Genomic DNA, 15430 nt, shown 5'->3' on the forward strand with positions numbered 1-15430 from the left:
TCTCTGCTGATTCAGTCAAACATTCCTGTAAAATACAACTCCTCCCCTGTGACACAGTAAAAAAAAAAATGCTTTGCAAACCCATATGTTCTCAAACGTGAGAAAATCTCTGCTTTGGAGAAGGCAACATAAATTGGTTCTCACACTAACAAGCCACTACATCCTGATTTAGTATCAGGCGTATCATATTTCCTGCATAGATAAATGGCAGTGTTAATTTTGGAGAAATCAACCGACTTTCTTTTTGGGTCTGTCTTTGTAATGACGCCCATAAAAATGAAAATGACCACAGTAAGCTTCCCTCTGGCAATATGCAGAGTACCAAATAACAGAAAACAGACCTTAGCCTCTGACACGTCATAGAACTGTGGAAACCTGTCTCTGAGTTGATAAAAAATACAAAGACTTACTCAGAACTTATGGCTGTTAGGTTATGTAAAATTCCTCAGTTTATGTCCCTTGTTCACTTACTCAGTGGTTGTGCCTTAAGGAGATAATACATGCGCATAAAATGTAATAGACTCGTTCAGACAGCTCATGTGCTGTCTGAACAGGTTTTGCTCTCTGTGGAGTATTGTCTGTTTTTCAACTGGTGCTCAAGACTTTAACAAATGTGTTTTAAAACATCTTTCTTCAGTACAGTCCGGTCTCATTCAAACATTCAGCCCCCCTCCCACATCCCAACCAAAGACATCGGTGGTCCCTGGTAGTCTGCAACAGGGATGTCTGGTATAATCATCAAATAATCGATTTTTGGAAAGCATCCTGGAGTCAGCCTGCTGATGGCCATGCACAAAAGCCAAGTCCTCCACTGTCAAGACCCATCGCCACCAGTTGCGCAACAAATCTTGTTGACCTCACCCCAAGTGACTCCACCACTTGTAAAGCAGGTCCTGCCGGTTGTAGCAGCCCTCCCAATGTGGAGATGATTGCTCGCTTGAAAGTCTGACAGCCTGGAAGTATTGATGTGGTTTCCAGCTGTGCACTATACATCAGAGGCTCCTGCAGCAGCCAATACAGACACGCAAGGTGCCAGTCTCTGTGATCTCCTGAGGCTCCATATGCAGACCACTGTAGAATGGTGGCAGGTTATTAAGACACCTAGCAGCCCTCGATCAAGAAAAACTCCCACTTGGTAGAATATAATGCTTGTCTCCCTACCAGTTTCCCTCCCCTGTGCCATAGAAAAATTCTGCACAAAATGGAAACAGAAGGCAGCCTCCTGACTGACCAGATATACTAAATCCAGCCCACTCTTTTCCAGCCTAAGGAGGATTCCTAGGCTTGTGGCAGTGATACCTGCGGGAGAAAAAAAAAATCTGCCTGAACCTCATGTTTTAGTCTTTATGGACGATCAAAAACTTAACTGGACACATAGTGCTCAAGTTATCAAGGTGCTGAAAATGGTGTGTGTCCCCTGTGGGGTACCAGTCATTGCTGCCTTTGCACATTGTCACTGGACCATCGATGCGACCCTGTTGACACTTGGTTTTAACATGCGCGTTGGGTGATGCGAACACAAGTGGACAGCCGAGACACATTGCCATTCACACCTGTCTGTATCATGGGTCTCCAGCGTGTCTCAGCTGACCACTTATGCTCGGATTCTGTTACTGCCTGCATCACTTCATTGATTACGTCCTTGTCAGGGGTGCAACAGGATGCATTAGCATTTACAAATGATATATGGTAAAAATGCATTCCAGACCACCTTGGCCAGTGGTTTGAGCGATTGGTTCACAATGCGACTTTGCTTTTGCTTACACTTTGATTTAGCACCGTTCACTTGTGATCTGATCAACTGAAACATATGTTAAAACCAGGTCTAAACTGGGTCTGTGACCATGTCCATGCTAAAACAGGTACATTTGAAAATGCCATTTTGGTGTTCAATCTACGCTGTACCAGACAAGCTTTTTCAGACAGTTATGCAAAAGCCTGTTCTCTGAATGTCCCAAATACTTAAAGCCCTATATCATATGATGATCCTACCAGAAGCGTTTTAAAAAATACCTTTTTTTTCCCCACTATACTGCCACACTACACTACACTATACTACTTTTTTTTTTTGGAGAGCCTTCTTGAAAAGCCTAAATTTTATGAGTGGCAAATACTAGTGTTGGCATCAGATGTGCTTGGGGTTCTTCCTTTACAAATGACCCTTCACATTATGATTGGTGTAGATTAGGAACGCTGTCACAGAAAAAAATATTCTTTGGTTAACTTGATTTAAACAGAAGAGTTAATAAACACAAATGTCTACTACTTTAACTTAGGCTACATTTGATTTCCATTTCCATTAAGGAACCTTTTGACATTTTGACATATTTTTTTTTACAGTAAAGTGTCAATTAGAAAATTAGTTACCTATTGGATATACATAGTCATACATGTAAAACTTTGATATGTGTATTCACACTGCAGACAACTCTTTATTCCCTTGTCAATCAGTCTTGTGTTTGTTTGTCAGCCATGAAAGCATAAAAACTGTATTTACCCTATGGATAGATGTCTAAATAATATCCAAGTAATTTGGTTCAACATGAGCTAGTAATAGCTACCTGCACTCCACCTCCTTTTTTGACTTTAACCAATCAGACTGGACATTTTCTAGCATAACTAGTCATAATGTGATAGGTGATTTGTCAACGCAGGACGTCCAGCACATCTAACAGCTCGAGCATATCTGGTACCAATATCAGCCTTGCGCAGACATAAGTTCAAAACTGAGATGTGTTTTTGAATTTACCGAGCTCAGTGAGGACATGGTCTAATACTCCCCAGTTCCTTTGCATGCACCTCCAAGTCCAGGCCTCTTGGAAGTGAAGGTTCTTATCTCAGCCCTTGACCTCAAGAATTAAGTCCACATGGTCTAAAAAAAAAATTCACTAAGTTTGTTCACATCAGACCAGAGGACTCAGACCCCAAGCTAATTTGTAAATGTCAAGGAAACCCATCCATTCCAGGTACATGGCTTTTCTCCAAGTCTTGCAGGGCCTGACAGAGTCCACTTAGAGACAACGGAGGGTCAAGCCTTCTTTGGTGGCCACACAAAGCCATTGTAGTACTCTGATACTATTAAATGCTCTGTACACTAAGAGCTGGCGAACGAATACAACTCTGCAGCCTTTCTCTGATCTCTGTAGGGCCTGTAAATTCTTGTCCTGCTCTTAAGCAAAGGCAGTGAATGAAGCTGTTCTCACAATTCTTTTCCAGACTAAAGAATTTCTTTTTTTTTTTTTTTTTTTTTTTTTAATGTACATCCATTTCAGAAGCACTCTGAAACCTTTATCTGCCTAGTGCCCCCTGTGCCCTCATCTAGCATGTCTTCCAAGGTGGCCTTTTTAATCTTCTGTACCTGAATGTGGCCTAGATTTATGGTGGATCCAGGAATTGGCAACAATTGGTGGCAACAAACAGAATTCAGTGTCTTTTTCTAAAGTAATGAGATACAGAGCTCTCTACACACGAGATACAGAGCTCTCTACACACACTCTCTGCACACTCTCTACAGAGCAGAGAGTGTGCAAGTCACAGCAAACAGCAGAGACAATCCATGTGTGTCTCAACTCATGGATAGGAGTTATGCAAGGTGTGGCCATAATAAAGATCATGTCTAAACCAGTCCTAACAAAACAAATGTTCCTCTTCTTCTTTTTATAAACACCTGAAGGCACTGGAGAGTTTCATTTCACTGAAGTTTGGAAAGTATAGTTGGTAATACATCTGTAGTGAAAAGAGATTTTTTTTTACCATCATCACCATCTCAGTTAAAGCCAGTCTGATACTTTCTTGTTCAGTATCATTATAAGATAGACAATGAAATAAATGGTATTACTTTTATTTACTTTTATTTTATTACTTTGAGGCCTACTGTATTTTTCAAGTTTGGAATGATACTTCAAAACTTGATAATTTGGTATAAGAAATGAGAAATACAAGAAATAACAATTTCACACTTAAGTGTAATTATGTTTGGGGTCACAACTAATGACTGAATATTTAATGTAGGTGTTTTTGTTCACTTAGAATGCCTGGAGTTGTTGGAGTTCATTAGCTACACGTTTTCAAATCCAAATTCATAATTGTACATGATTCAGCCTGGGCCCTACATTGTACTTTGCTAAGCTGCTGCCCTTTACATCAGTATGGCAAAATCACACACCGGACATTGCATTTTTACTGCAATCTTTGTTTTACTGCATCTTTAAACCTGGTTTTGTGGCTTTTTTTTTTTTTTTTTTAAGATGTAGTAAGCATTTGAAATAAGGGAACCTTGCAGCAAAGTATGAAGTATGACTCAACTGTTGATATGTCATGTGACTATTAGCTTTCTCATCGGACTTTCTCATGCGTAGAGTATGCTCATATCTTTGACAGCTGTCAAACTCAGCATGGTGATCAGAATGTTCATTTAATATGCACCTTTGGTAGGTTTTAAAGCCTAGCATAAATGATGCTACCCTGCGGTAATCTCTTGTTTTCAATTAGTTTCTTGAGTAGAAGCCGGGCACTGTAATGCAATTTAGTATTATGCCTCGCAGATATGATCACAGCATGTCTGTTCCTGTTCAGACAATAACTTCTGGTGAAATGTGTTGTCATCATACATACAGGCTGATGAAGATAAAGATAGGTGGACAATTTGTACATGTACAGTACTATCAGTCAGTCTGTGCATGTGATTATTTCTGAGTTCAAAGCAAGAGTAATGGGCATGCATGCTCACAAAAATACAATGGCTCACCAAGGGACCATTCAAAGTCTTTTCCAGCTGTGGAATACAACAATGGCACATAACGTGAAAACAATTACTGGGAAGCTTTCAGGAAACATGAAACTGACAGAAACTTTGTAATATCAATGTGGCAAATCCCATGTCAAAACTACGTCAGGCACTGGAATGTATCCTTCAGTTTCTGCAACCTCTAAAATGTGTTTTACCTTTGCAAATCTTTGTTAAAGTAGTTTATTGGCAGACGATCACTCTAATTCCCATCTAATTATAGAACAAGTTTGCATGAAACGGAGTAAGGAAATTTCCGTTCTGCTCTCTTCAGCATTCAGTTGCTTGTCATGTCTGCTGTTGTATGTAGAAAATGTGCCTTCAAAAATAGGGTGTGACTTGGAGAGTGGCACCTCATTGTATTATTCTGTGAGATCTTCATCGACTAAAGTATCAGGAAGCCACAGAGAGTGTTGTTTTTTTCCATACATTCATCAGTCACCAAATTAAGCATCATGTTGTTGCAGGTCTGCCTTTAGAAGGGCAGCACTTTTTTCTTACTGTTGTCGATGAGGAAATGTGTGAGGGCGGTGCTAGTACTTTTCCTACCTTCTCATGCCAGCTTTTCTACAGCTCCTCTCAAATGGGCAACTTACACTTGAGCATTTACAAAAAAGGGTAGCATCTGGAGACTACCTTTGACAGCCCCACCTGACTTTCCACGGTAAGATTTTCTTCACTTTTCTTTCTTTCATTCTTTATCTTCAGCAGTGCATGGATGATACAGGTATCAGCATGAAAGGTGTCCAGGTGTGTACCATTCATCACAATGGAACATATTGTCCAGTATATTTATTTAGTTGTTGAATTCTTGTAATAGCTGAAACCGTCAGTTAAGAGACAGTGCTCCAGGTTGGGTAGATTGTTCACAAAGTATGAAAAGTACTGAGAGATAATGCATACAAAGTTAAAAAAAAAAAAAAAAAAAGTTCACAAACCAGTATGAAAAGTACTGAGAGATAATGGACACGAAGTAAAAAAGTTAAGAACTTTGTGTTCTCGTCTCACAGGGTGCTGTGAGGTTGAGGGGTGTGGTGTCCTCAACCCGCAGGTCATCCTGTCTGCGTACTGTTTGTACTATTAAAAACAGACCGCCTTTGAATGTTTTTGAACTTCATAAAATCATTGAAGTGACTGAATTAAAAGTAAAATGAAATAAAATGGACTAAACTGTGCGTGACAGATTACGCTGAAAACCCCACCATCAAGAAAATAAAACATTCCCTAATGCCTCTGCCTCTAATGGGAAACATATTTAGATCTGCAGTGCTTTTAACGTCTAAAACTTGTTGCATCTGGCGGCAGTGTCTCAGGAACAATTTTCTCACAGGACAGACAGATCCCTGCAGCAAGGGAAGTGTTACGTAACTCATTCCGTGGCAGGAGAGGTGTGCTAAGCATGCATGATTTGTGCAATTCTTTTGTGGGTCTCAGAGATGGTGTGTTCAGTGACACCCATATCACAATGGGATAAGCCTATTGTGCTGCATAGTGTGCATCTGTTGCATTTGCATCTTGAATGAATGAAAGCTTTATTGCCCTGAGGGGAATTGGCCTTGCACACAGTGAGTGCCATTAAAACTTGTGTGCAACATTAAATTTTATGTTCACATTATATAATGACCTACAATTAAAAAGAAGTTGCCTCTAATTGCAGTTGTTTTTAATTGTTTCACACTCTCTGGTTATCTTATATTTCATTCCTAATGAAGAGCTAATTTACACCTCTGCTTCTCAAGTCATTGCTACTGTTTTACAAGCTTTTATTTTTACAGGCTCTCATCAGCTAGTACCCTCTGCAAAGTAACATGGCTGACCCATGGCAGGAGGCATTCGAACACGCTATTGCTGTGGCAAGGAAAGCTGGAGAGGTACTTGTGCAGTGTCTGCAATGGTTTACATTTCATTTCATAGTCTCAATCTTTACCATGCCTTAGGACTGACTATCAAAGACAAAATATGCACTCAGACTTGACACTTCCCGCGGGTTGTCAGGATGACTAAAATATGATTTTCGTCAAGTCGGGAGCGTTTTTACAACCTCAAAAAAACGAACGATGATGTTTGTCAAGAGAAATTAGCCTGAAGCAGAAATGTGCTGTCTGCTCAGGAAGTCAGGGATGCTCTGCAGAATGAAGTGAAGATCATGACCAAGAGCTCCTCTGTAGACCTCGTGACTAAGACGGACGAGCGGGTGGAGAAAATCATCATCAGCTCAGTGAAAGAAAAATTCCCCACACACAGGTCAGACAAACACTGTGCTCACACAAGAACACCATTATACACCTGTCCATGTCTGCACAAAAATTACCTGAGATGCACATGGACTTAATCATATCTTATACATGTTCCAGTTTAATTGGAGAGGAGTCAGTAGCAGCTGGGGAGCCATGTGTCTTCACCGACAACCCGACATGGATCATCGACCCGGTGGATGGCACCACAAACTTTGTACATGGGTAAGATCTCAATGTGTGAAAGGACACTTCAACAAAATACATTGCTGTTCATGGATACATTAGATTTTGCAGTTGAAAAAAAAAAAAAAAAAAGTTACTACTATCCTGTGACATAGCCATAATTCACCAGCAGGCGGTTGATAATAGGGTTGTGTATCAATACCAGTGGCTTCACCAATACCAAAACTAATTCAATTTTAAGACAGTCAACATCTCCTCCCCCATCCTCTTATATTTTCCACTTAACAACAAAAGGGTTTTAAATACAAAGGCTAAAAAAGCCTCAATTTCAGGACCAACAGGTAAATGACAGAGACTAATTATTATTACAGAACTTGTGCACTGACATATCACTTCAAAATATGTCACAACATCACAATGTGTTTCCATCAGATCTCTAATTTGGGGAACATTAGCATTTTTTTTGTCAATTAGTTAATTGCAGCCCATGATAGGTCAGGAGGAAGGGAGGGGCGGGGGCTAGAGACGACTTGTGTAGGAGATAAATTTTATGAATGCTGTTGCAGTTCCTACTAGTCACCAGTAGAGGTAATTAAAGGTCATAGATTGCTTACTTAATGCCCCCTTTATTCAAATATATACTGATGCAGGCGATGCTCAACTTGTTCACAGGTTCCCATTTGTGGCAGTGTCTATTGGCTTTGCCGTCAAAAAGGAGGTATGTTACCTAATTTAATTTAATTTGTTTTGTTTTCTCATGTACTATATTGAACATTAATGCTACTGATTGATGAATGACACCAAATTGAACTTAAAACTGGTTACAATGAAGACACATAGTATGTAACACAATAGATACACAATACATCAAACAGAAATTTACAATAGACACAGCACCAATGTAACAAACACTAGATGCCCGACAAGATGAGATGCTAATCAAAGAACGATGTGACTGTGTGTGTGTGTGTGTGTGTGTGTGTGTGTGTGTGTGTGTGTTGTCAGCTGGAGTTCGGCATTGTTTACAGCTGCTTAGAAGACAAGATGTACACAGGAAGGAAGGGGAAGGGAGCTTTCTGTAATGGAGAGAAACTTGAGGTGTCTGATGTGAAAGGTACAGTCAGATATATTGTGCTGCTCATGTGTCTGTGTACCTTTTCATGGTCCCACCTGTTGTGACATATAATAATTACACCATGGGCGTGCTGTTGTGGCAGATATCAACAAATCCATGATCATCTCTGAGCATGGATGTGACAGAAACAAGGAAAAAGTCACCAAGATCTTCTCCACCATGCAGAAGATCCTATGCATCCCTGTGCACGGGTAACTCCTGTATTACATATATGGAATTCATTAACATACAAATATTTTTCAGGCACACGCTGCGGAAACTCTCCATCTTAGAAAAAAAGTCATTTAGTCTCATATCCAGTGTTAAAAATCCAGTTTTTCTCAAAATAAGTGCCTGTGGGTTGAGATAATCCCACTTGTTTCCAACGCTGATCAACTTTTCTTGAATTGAAGGTCATTCTCTTGATACCAGTGGGCCGATTTGCCTCTTTCTGGCTTGTTCACACATATTTGTACTTGTTGCCATAAAAAAATCATGAAACTAGCGAAACTGCATTGGGAACATCATCCCACTGGCAGATTTTCTAAAGAAATTCTAAAGGAAAACAAGATTTTAGTGCTAAATTTGAGGCTAAATTGCTTGTTAAAATTGAGATTTCCTGCAGTGGTATGATTAAAAACTCTGTGTTCAATGATGTTGCTTTGGTCTATTGCGACAGGCTCCGTGGGTCAGGAACAGCGGCCACCAACATGTGTCTGGTGGCATCGGGCGCAGTGGAGGCCTTCTTTGAGATCGGGATCCACTGCTGGGACATTGCTGCCGGCGCAGTCATCGTCAAAGAAGCTGGAGGAGTATTACTGGATGTCAACGGTGCGTAGGTCTCAACCTTTTCCGCTAAACACAGAGCATCAGCTGATTACACAGCATTGCTCGCTACCGTGAAGTGTTTACAATTACAAGAAATGAATGAGAAGTTGATTAATGAGCACCGTCGCTACAAACAGCGTTCATCGGTATTCTTTGTAAAGACTGTTTACAGGTAAGGAAAAAAAAAACAACCTGTCGTAATGAGAGCTTTGTTTGACAATTTAGGGGGACCGTTTGATCTGATGTCTCGAAGGATGGTCTCAGCAAACAACAGGCAAATTGCTGATCGGATCATCAAGGAAATCGAAATTTTTGAAGTGGAGAGGGATGATGCTCCGAAACCCAAGAAATGAGAGGATGCTTGTTTACACTGAGTCTGTTCACTGTCACCGTTTTTTTTTTTTTTTTTTACTGTTCAAGACGAGTCTGTATATCTCTATATTTTGCATTCAGTGCATCCCAACAGTAGCTGACATCAACACTGCTTCAGCTACAGATTCCACTTTGTACTGCCAAAATGTTGCCATTGTCTTCAGAGCACAATGTTGGCTGTGAACTTTTTTTTTTTTTTTTTTCCCTGCAAAATCCATCCCTATGACATGAATGAATCATAATTTTGGAACACAAGAAAAGAGCAATCTAATGCTGTGTGTAACTCGAATAAAGTTACTGTGCAGTAATCACCACTGATTGTCTTCATTTGCATACTTGTTGTGTTTCACAAAACATTGGCAATACATTTTAATCAAAGGAAATAACTCCAACCCAATCACCAATTACAGCAACAGTTACTTTTGTTTACCTTTCTGTCATTTGTCTGTCAAAAATGCATTGATTGAAATGGGCGACAACTATAATTTCACACTTAGCATCAACATGCGTTTCTGTGCACCAGCTTAATTTGCAAATATGTGTTTATGTACTCACATTTGCATGGTGCATGTGTGTCTTTGTGTTGGCCTGTGAGTGCATCTGTGTGTATACAGCATCTTTCAATACACACGCATTATCCAGGAGGCATGCAGAGCCAATATAGATGTTTGTGCTTCTTTAATTCGACAACATTTTTTCAATCCCCTCCACACGACCACGACAACAACAGATTCTAAGAGAAGCAGGCCTGTTTTGGAGAGTGATGGTTATTTTGACTGGGGACCCAATCAGTCTCCTTTTGTCTTGTATGAGTGTAATGTGTAATTATCTGATGGCAGTGAAATTCCACCAGTGTGATTATCCTCATTAGCGGCAGCAGTCCGAAGCACTGAGTGAAGTCAATGCTGGACTCAGTTTATAAACACTGGTCTTGTCAAGTCTCATCTAGTTCACTTAAGGATGGTTAACATTTATATTTTGCCTAAGAATACACCCTCAGCAGCAATGCCTTTGACATATTTTTTTTTTCCAGTGATATTGCTATTTACCACTAGAGGTCAGTAATATATCAGCAAAATAGATGTGGTCTTCAAGCAGCTCTCGTTTACTTTGGTCAATGAACTTGCAGTATTTTTTATGAATGTTTGAATTATTATTCATTAGTGGTGTGGACATAGCCTTAGTTGCAGTCATAATCATTAGAGATTAATGCCACAGCACACTCTGTAGTCCCTTTATGCTCCAGCGACAGTTTTTCTGGCCTCAGGATGAGAAAAGCAGTGAGAGGCAGAGGGTGGGGTCATTTGTGAAGGCACTGAGTGACAAGGCTCCATCCTGCTCTGTTCTACTTTACATCGATTGTTGAATTAAGTGCCGGCCAGCACAGAGCACAGAAAATATTTAGCGACAGAGAGAGGACGATGGAGTTTGAGATCAGTCACAGAGACACACTGGAAAAGAGGAGCAAGCTGAGAGTGAAAACAGCGACAGCAAAGACAACAGGGGCAGGAACACCAGCAGCAGCAACAATCACTGCAGCAGCGGCATCACCAGCAGCATCAATAGAAACAGCAGCAGCAACGTAAGAAACAACAGCACCAGCAGCAATATGACAACAGCAACAGGAACAACAGCAGCAGCAGCAACATCAACATCAACATCAGTGGAGGGCTGATGATGCTAAAACCATCTTGCAAAATATGTTTCTACAATGCAAATTACTACTTCCTAACACAATATAAAAATATATGTAGTGGCACTTTAGCTCTTGCCACCGTGTCTTCACACTTCAATAATATTCCTTATATTTACATTCCTTTAGGTAGAGTTGTGCACCTGGTATGCAAGTGCCTACACATATTTTAGCTCGTTTAATTGTTGTGCTAGTTAATTAGCTAATTAGCATGAGTTGTAGTTTTTTTTACTACAGTCTTATGTTGTATGGGGTATATGTAAAGAAATAAAAATATAGAAAAGCAACATTGGCTGAAATGATTAAAAGGTGCAATGACTTGCAGAAAAGCAGCTTCAACCTTTAAACAGGTCATTTACAAAAAAAAAAAAACAAAAAAAAAAAAAACAAAGTATCTCCAATTGTACTAATTTCTATAAACCATGTTTTATTCCAGATAATCAAAAAAATTATACAAGTAGACTAATGCTATAGGCTATAATGACTTTTGTGACAACATTTTTTTGCATTTTTTGGAAGTTTTTGCAAATAAATTCAAAATTATTGTACCATGTTAAGAGCTGTCGTGTAAAGAGGACTGCAAATTGCTACGTAAATAGAAGTACTGCTAATTTGCTGGTATTTTTCTTACGTAGAAGTAGAAGTACTGTAGTAAAAAGAAGAAGTACCTTAAAGTATATGGAGTAAAAGTTCCTTTTTTCCAAACAGTGACTTTGTAAGCTGTGATCTTTTCCATGCTTTTAGAAAACACGCTACAAACTACATTCTGTTAAAGGTGCATTACGCAAAATTGCCAAGGGTTGAGGTGTGAAGTGAGGACCCTGAGTCTACATGGTTCTCGTCGTCAGGCCAACTCACTGATATTATTCCAGTCCATTCACACTTATTCCATAATTTCACCGGTTGAGTCTAAATGGCCCTCGCTTCCATCGACCATCTGCGGTTTTTCATTATGCACCTGGAATTTTGGAAATGACAAAAGCGGGTTCCTCTTCTCATCTTTGCTGGCCGAGCTTTTATTGTGAAAGGATCCACAATCTGTCGTTGGTCATTTGTTCCCAGTAATGGATCTGATTTAAAATGTAGTGAGGTACAACTGTCAAGCAAAAATCCTCTTAAAAGTAAAATGACTGGCTCCAAAAAAGTGCAAGCACACAGACAAGAGTCTGGCAGTATAGTCTTCTTCCATAAACAACAACAACAACAACAACAACAACAACAGTGACACAAGCAATGACAACAAGAACGGCAGCAGCAATGACAGCAGCAGCAGCAGTAACAGTGCAGTGGAGGTCACACAGGGTCAAACAAGCAGGGCATGTGAGTTGCCCCAGAGTCTTCCTCATATCACCCATCAGCGTGGAAAGCATAGAGAGAGAGAGAGGGAGAGAGAGAGAGAGAGAGAGAGAGAGAGAGAGAGAGAGAGAATATAGCCATCGCATATTTTCTTATGCACCTTTAATGTTCTCTGTTTGCGTATGATATCCAGCGCTTTTGAAGTATTGTTTTTGAAGCACGGGGGACTATGTGTCTATAATCATGCGACTATACATCTGCCGTCGCCGTGCGTCTCTGTAGTGTAGACGGAGTGTGTACTGTTGCGACAGATGCGTTTTCATCTCTGTCTGAAATGCCTTTCAAATGACGCAATCACCTCTCTTGATCACAAATAATGCCCTATTCCACAGCACAGCATATTCAGTGATACTTTATCAGATGTGTCATGTGAAGCTTTCCTTTATTGTCTTTTTTTTTTTTTTTTTTTTTTTTTTTTTTTTAGACTGGGTTTATTATGTTGAAGACGGGGAGGGGGGGATTGAGGGAAATTACGTATTGCAGTAGACTTGGGTCAAATAGTACTTGCAAATAATTCTTAACATTTGCTTGAACTTGCCTGAAGTACCAGATGGGTGGTATTTGCCTCACAGGACAATACAGTAAATGCCAGAGAGGTCAGACAATCACCCGAAAGTACTTGAAAGTCAATTTAGCATACTCACTTGAAACTATCAGAGTTTTACTAATGTTGTGTTTCTCCTTGCTTCGTTGTGTCAGCTAAGGTGATGGGATCTTTAGAATCGGCGCCGATGATCTATTGTCAGCCGTTCAGTGGGAAATGAGAAAAAGAGAGGGGGAAAAAAACATAACTAATTGAATGCTGGTAGTAATTGTTGTAATAATTCCGGTAAATTAAATGTTTTATTCGCTCTGAGTTGGGATGCCTTGGGAGACTGCAGGAGAGGAACACCTGAGAGAAGAGCAAGACAATGGAAAGGGGACTGTATAAAAAGATAAAAAGGAGCGAGAGAGAGAGAGAGAGAGAGAGAGAGAGAGAGAGAGAGAGAGAGAGAGAGAGAGAGAGAGAGAGAGCATTGCGAGCAGAAAAGCCCCCAGTTATCCACTAAGAGTCCACCTTTCTGCTTCAGTAGAGCCAAAAACAAAGCAGGCAGCAGGAGATTGAATCTGAAGATCCTTCTGGGTCTAGCATATAAAACCACTGTAAACAACAATATTCGCGATCAAAAGGCAACATCAGGGGAACCAGTGATGATTAGTGTTTGCTATCGCCAGCCGTCATCACTGCTACCTTGTTTTAAGAGCTGCACAAATGCCGCACAACACCGCACATCCGGTATTACGCTCTTCAGATCCCTTTCGGTGATTTTCAAGGGAGTATGCACCACTTTCTCCAGCTATCTGTTTGTGCTTCTCTTTCTCTGTACTTTTGTATCACTCAGTTTAAGTCATGTTATGCAAAACATCTGAGGCAAAGCCAAAGAAATTAGCTTGTCCTGGCCGGCAGCCATATTGACTTGGGGCTCCCGGCCCCAGTTGTTTTTGATGCACTATTAAGCTAATATAAAAAGTTGAGACACTTCATCCAAGCATGTGTTCGGCTTGAATTTATGTTTTCTATCTGGGCCAGATTGATGTTTGCAAGCCTCCTTGAGGAGATGAGCAAATGGTCCAGACAATGTAATGAAATCTAGAGCTTCGCCGGGGAAGTTTTATGAGGTGTGCGCGTGACTCATGTCTATCAAAAGTGGAAATGAAATCAATAGGGATATTAACATCAAACTCACACAAAGATATAGACAAAATCAATGGCGATAATCCTAGGTAATAGCCCCAGAAGCCATCCTTACATTTATGTTAACTGCTTTTTTGTCCCTTCAGGATTTCCTTGACATATTAATTGCTTTCCTAAGTGGTCTATTTTCTGAGCAGTTTGATCAGTCTCCTTTGTCTTGTCTGTCCATCATTATTGATCCTTTAAACACACGCTTGGTCTTTGCTTTTTAAAACCTGAAATTTAATTACATCTGTTGGAGCTGTGTTTTTTTTTTTTTTTTTTTTTTGCTGCCAACTAAGTAGTACACTTTTTTTTTTCCTTCGGCCAATATTTTCCCCACTTGTCTCCTGGCCAGACAGTGATGAGCATGAGGCGTTTAATGTATCCCGGTCTGCAGGGTTTAGGGTTAGTGTAGATATCGTGAATATGCAGTGTGAACATGATCACAGTAAATCATTCTCCCACAGCAACCTCTTTTCCTCGGCAGCGTTGATCTATCTCCACTGCTTTCTTGGTGTCATTCAAGTTGTTTGAAATGTGAGGATGAGGAATCAATAGGCCTGCCTGCTGCTTGTGTAGGCGTTAGCAATTAGCAGTTACAGCCTCAGACTGGTGACAGATGGATCAAACTGCAGTGGGGGAAGGTTTCCTATTAGACACTAATTTGACAAATAACCATGCAAAATGTGCCAGCCACGCCTTGCACTTTGACACTTTTAATCGATGGGAATTGTGGAACTTAAGAAAGTTGGGATTTCTCGAAGGAGGAATTAAAGCCGCAGTGCACAGCAGAGCTCCACTTTGTTATTGTTTGTAAGCACAATTTATATCATCCTGCATGCTCAAAATGGGACCCTATGACGTAAAAAGCTTCTGAATAATCATCCAGGGAATAATCATCCCACTTGGTGACTCACAGACAGCGCCAGTGCATGGTTCTCATGTTATTATTTAAACTACTTCCTCCATTTCCTCCTTTCTATTTTTCTTTTATTCTCTCACTCTTCCTGTTTGAGCCTGGCAAACCGTGTTACATAAGGCTTCATTTGATGCCAGGCACAAAAGAGTCTATTTTATGTGAACATCCATCCACGATTCCAAAGACATGTTTGTGCGTTTTTGGTAGTAACGCGGGCGGCATCAT

General features: G+C 40.2%; 1 protein-coding gene across 1 annotated transcript; it reads left to right on the top strand.

The window, feature by feature from the left end:
* Positions 1-5327: 5327 nt before the first annotated feature.
* Positions 5328-9834, top strand: LOC115378956 (inositol monophosphatase 1-like). Its single transcript, XM_030079552.1, has 9 exons — positions 5328-5450; positions 6562-6657; positions 6897-7030; positions 7141-7245; positions 7879-7924; positions 8212-8320; positions 8424-8532; positions 9000-9151; positions 9374-9834. The coding sequence occupies exons 2-9, from the start codon at positions 6595-6597 to the stop codon at positions 9499-9501; spliced, it is 846 nt and encodes a 281-aa protein (XP_029935412.1). The 5' UTR covers positions 5328-5450; positions 6562-6594; the 3' UTR covers positions 9502-9834.
* Positions 9835-15430: the final 5596 nt, after the last annotated feature.

The sequence above is a fragment of the Myripristis murdjan genome, chromosome 20 (genome assembly GCF_902150065.1).
Source record: "Myripristis murdjan chromosome 20, fMyrMur1.1, whole genome shotgun sequence".
Taxonomy (NCBI): domain Eukaryota; kingdom Metazoa; phylum Chordata; class Actinopteri; order Holocentriformes; family Holocentridae; genus Myripristis; species Myripristis murdjan.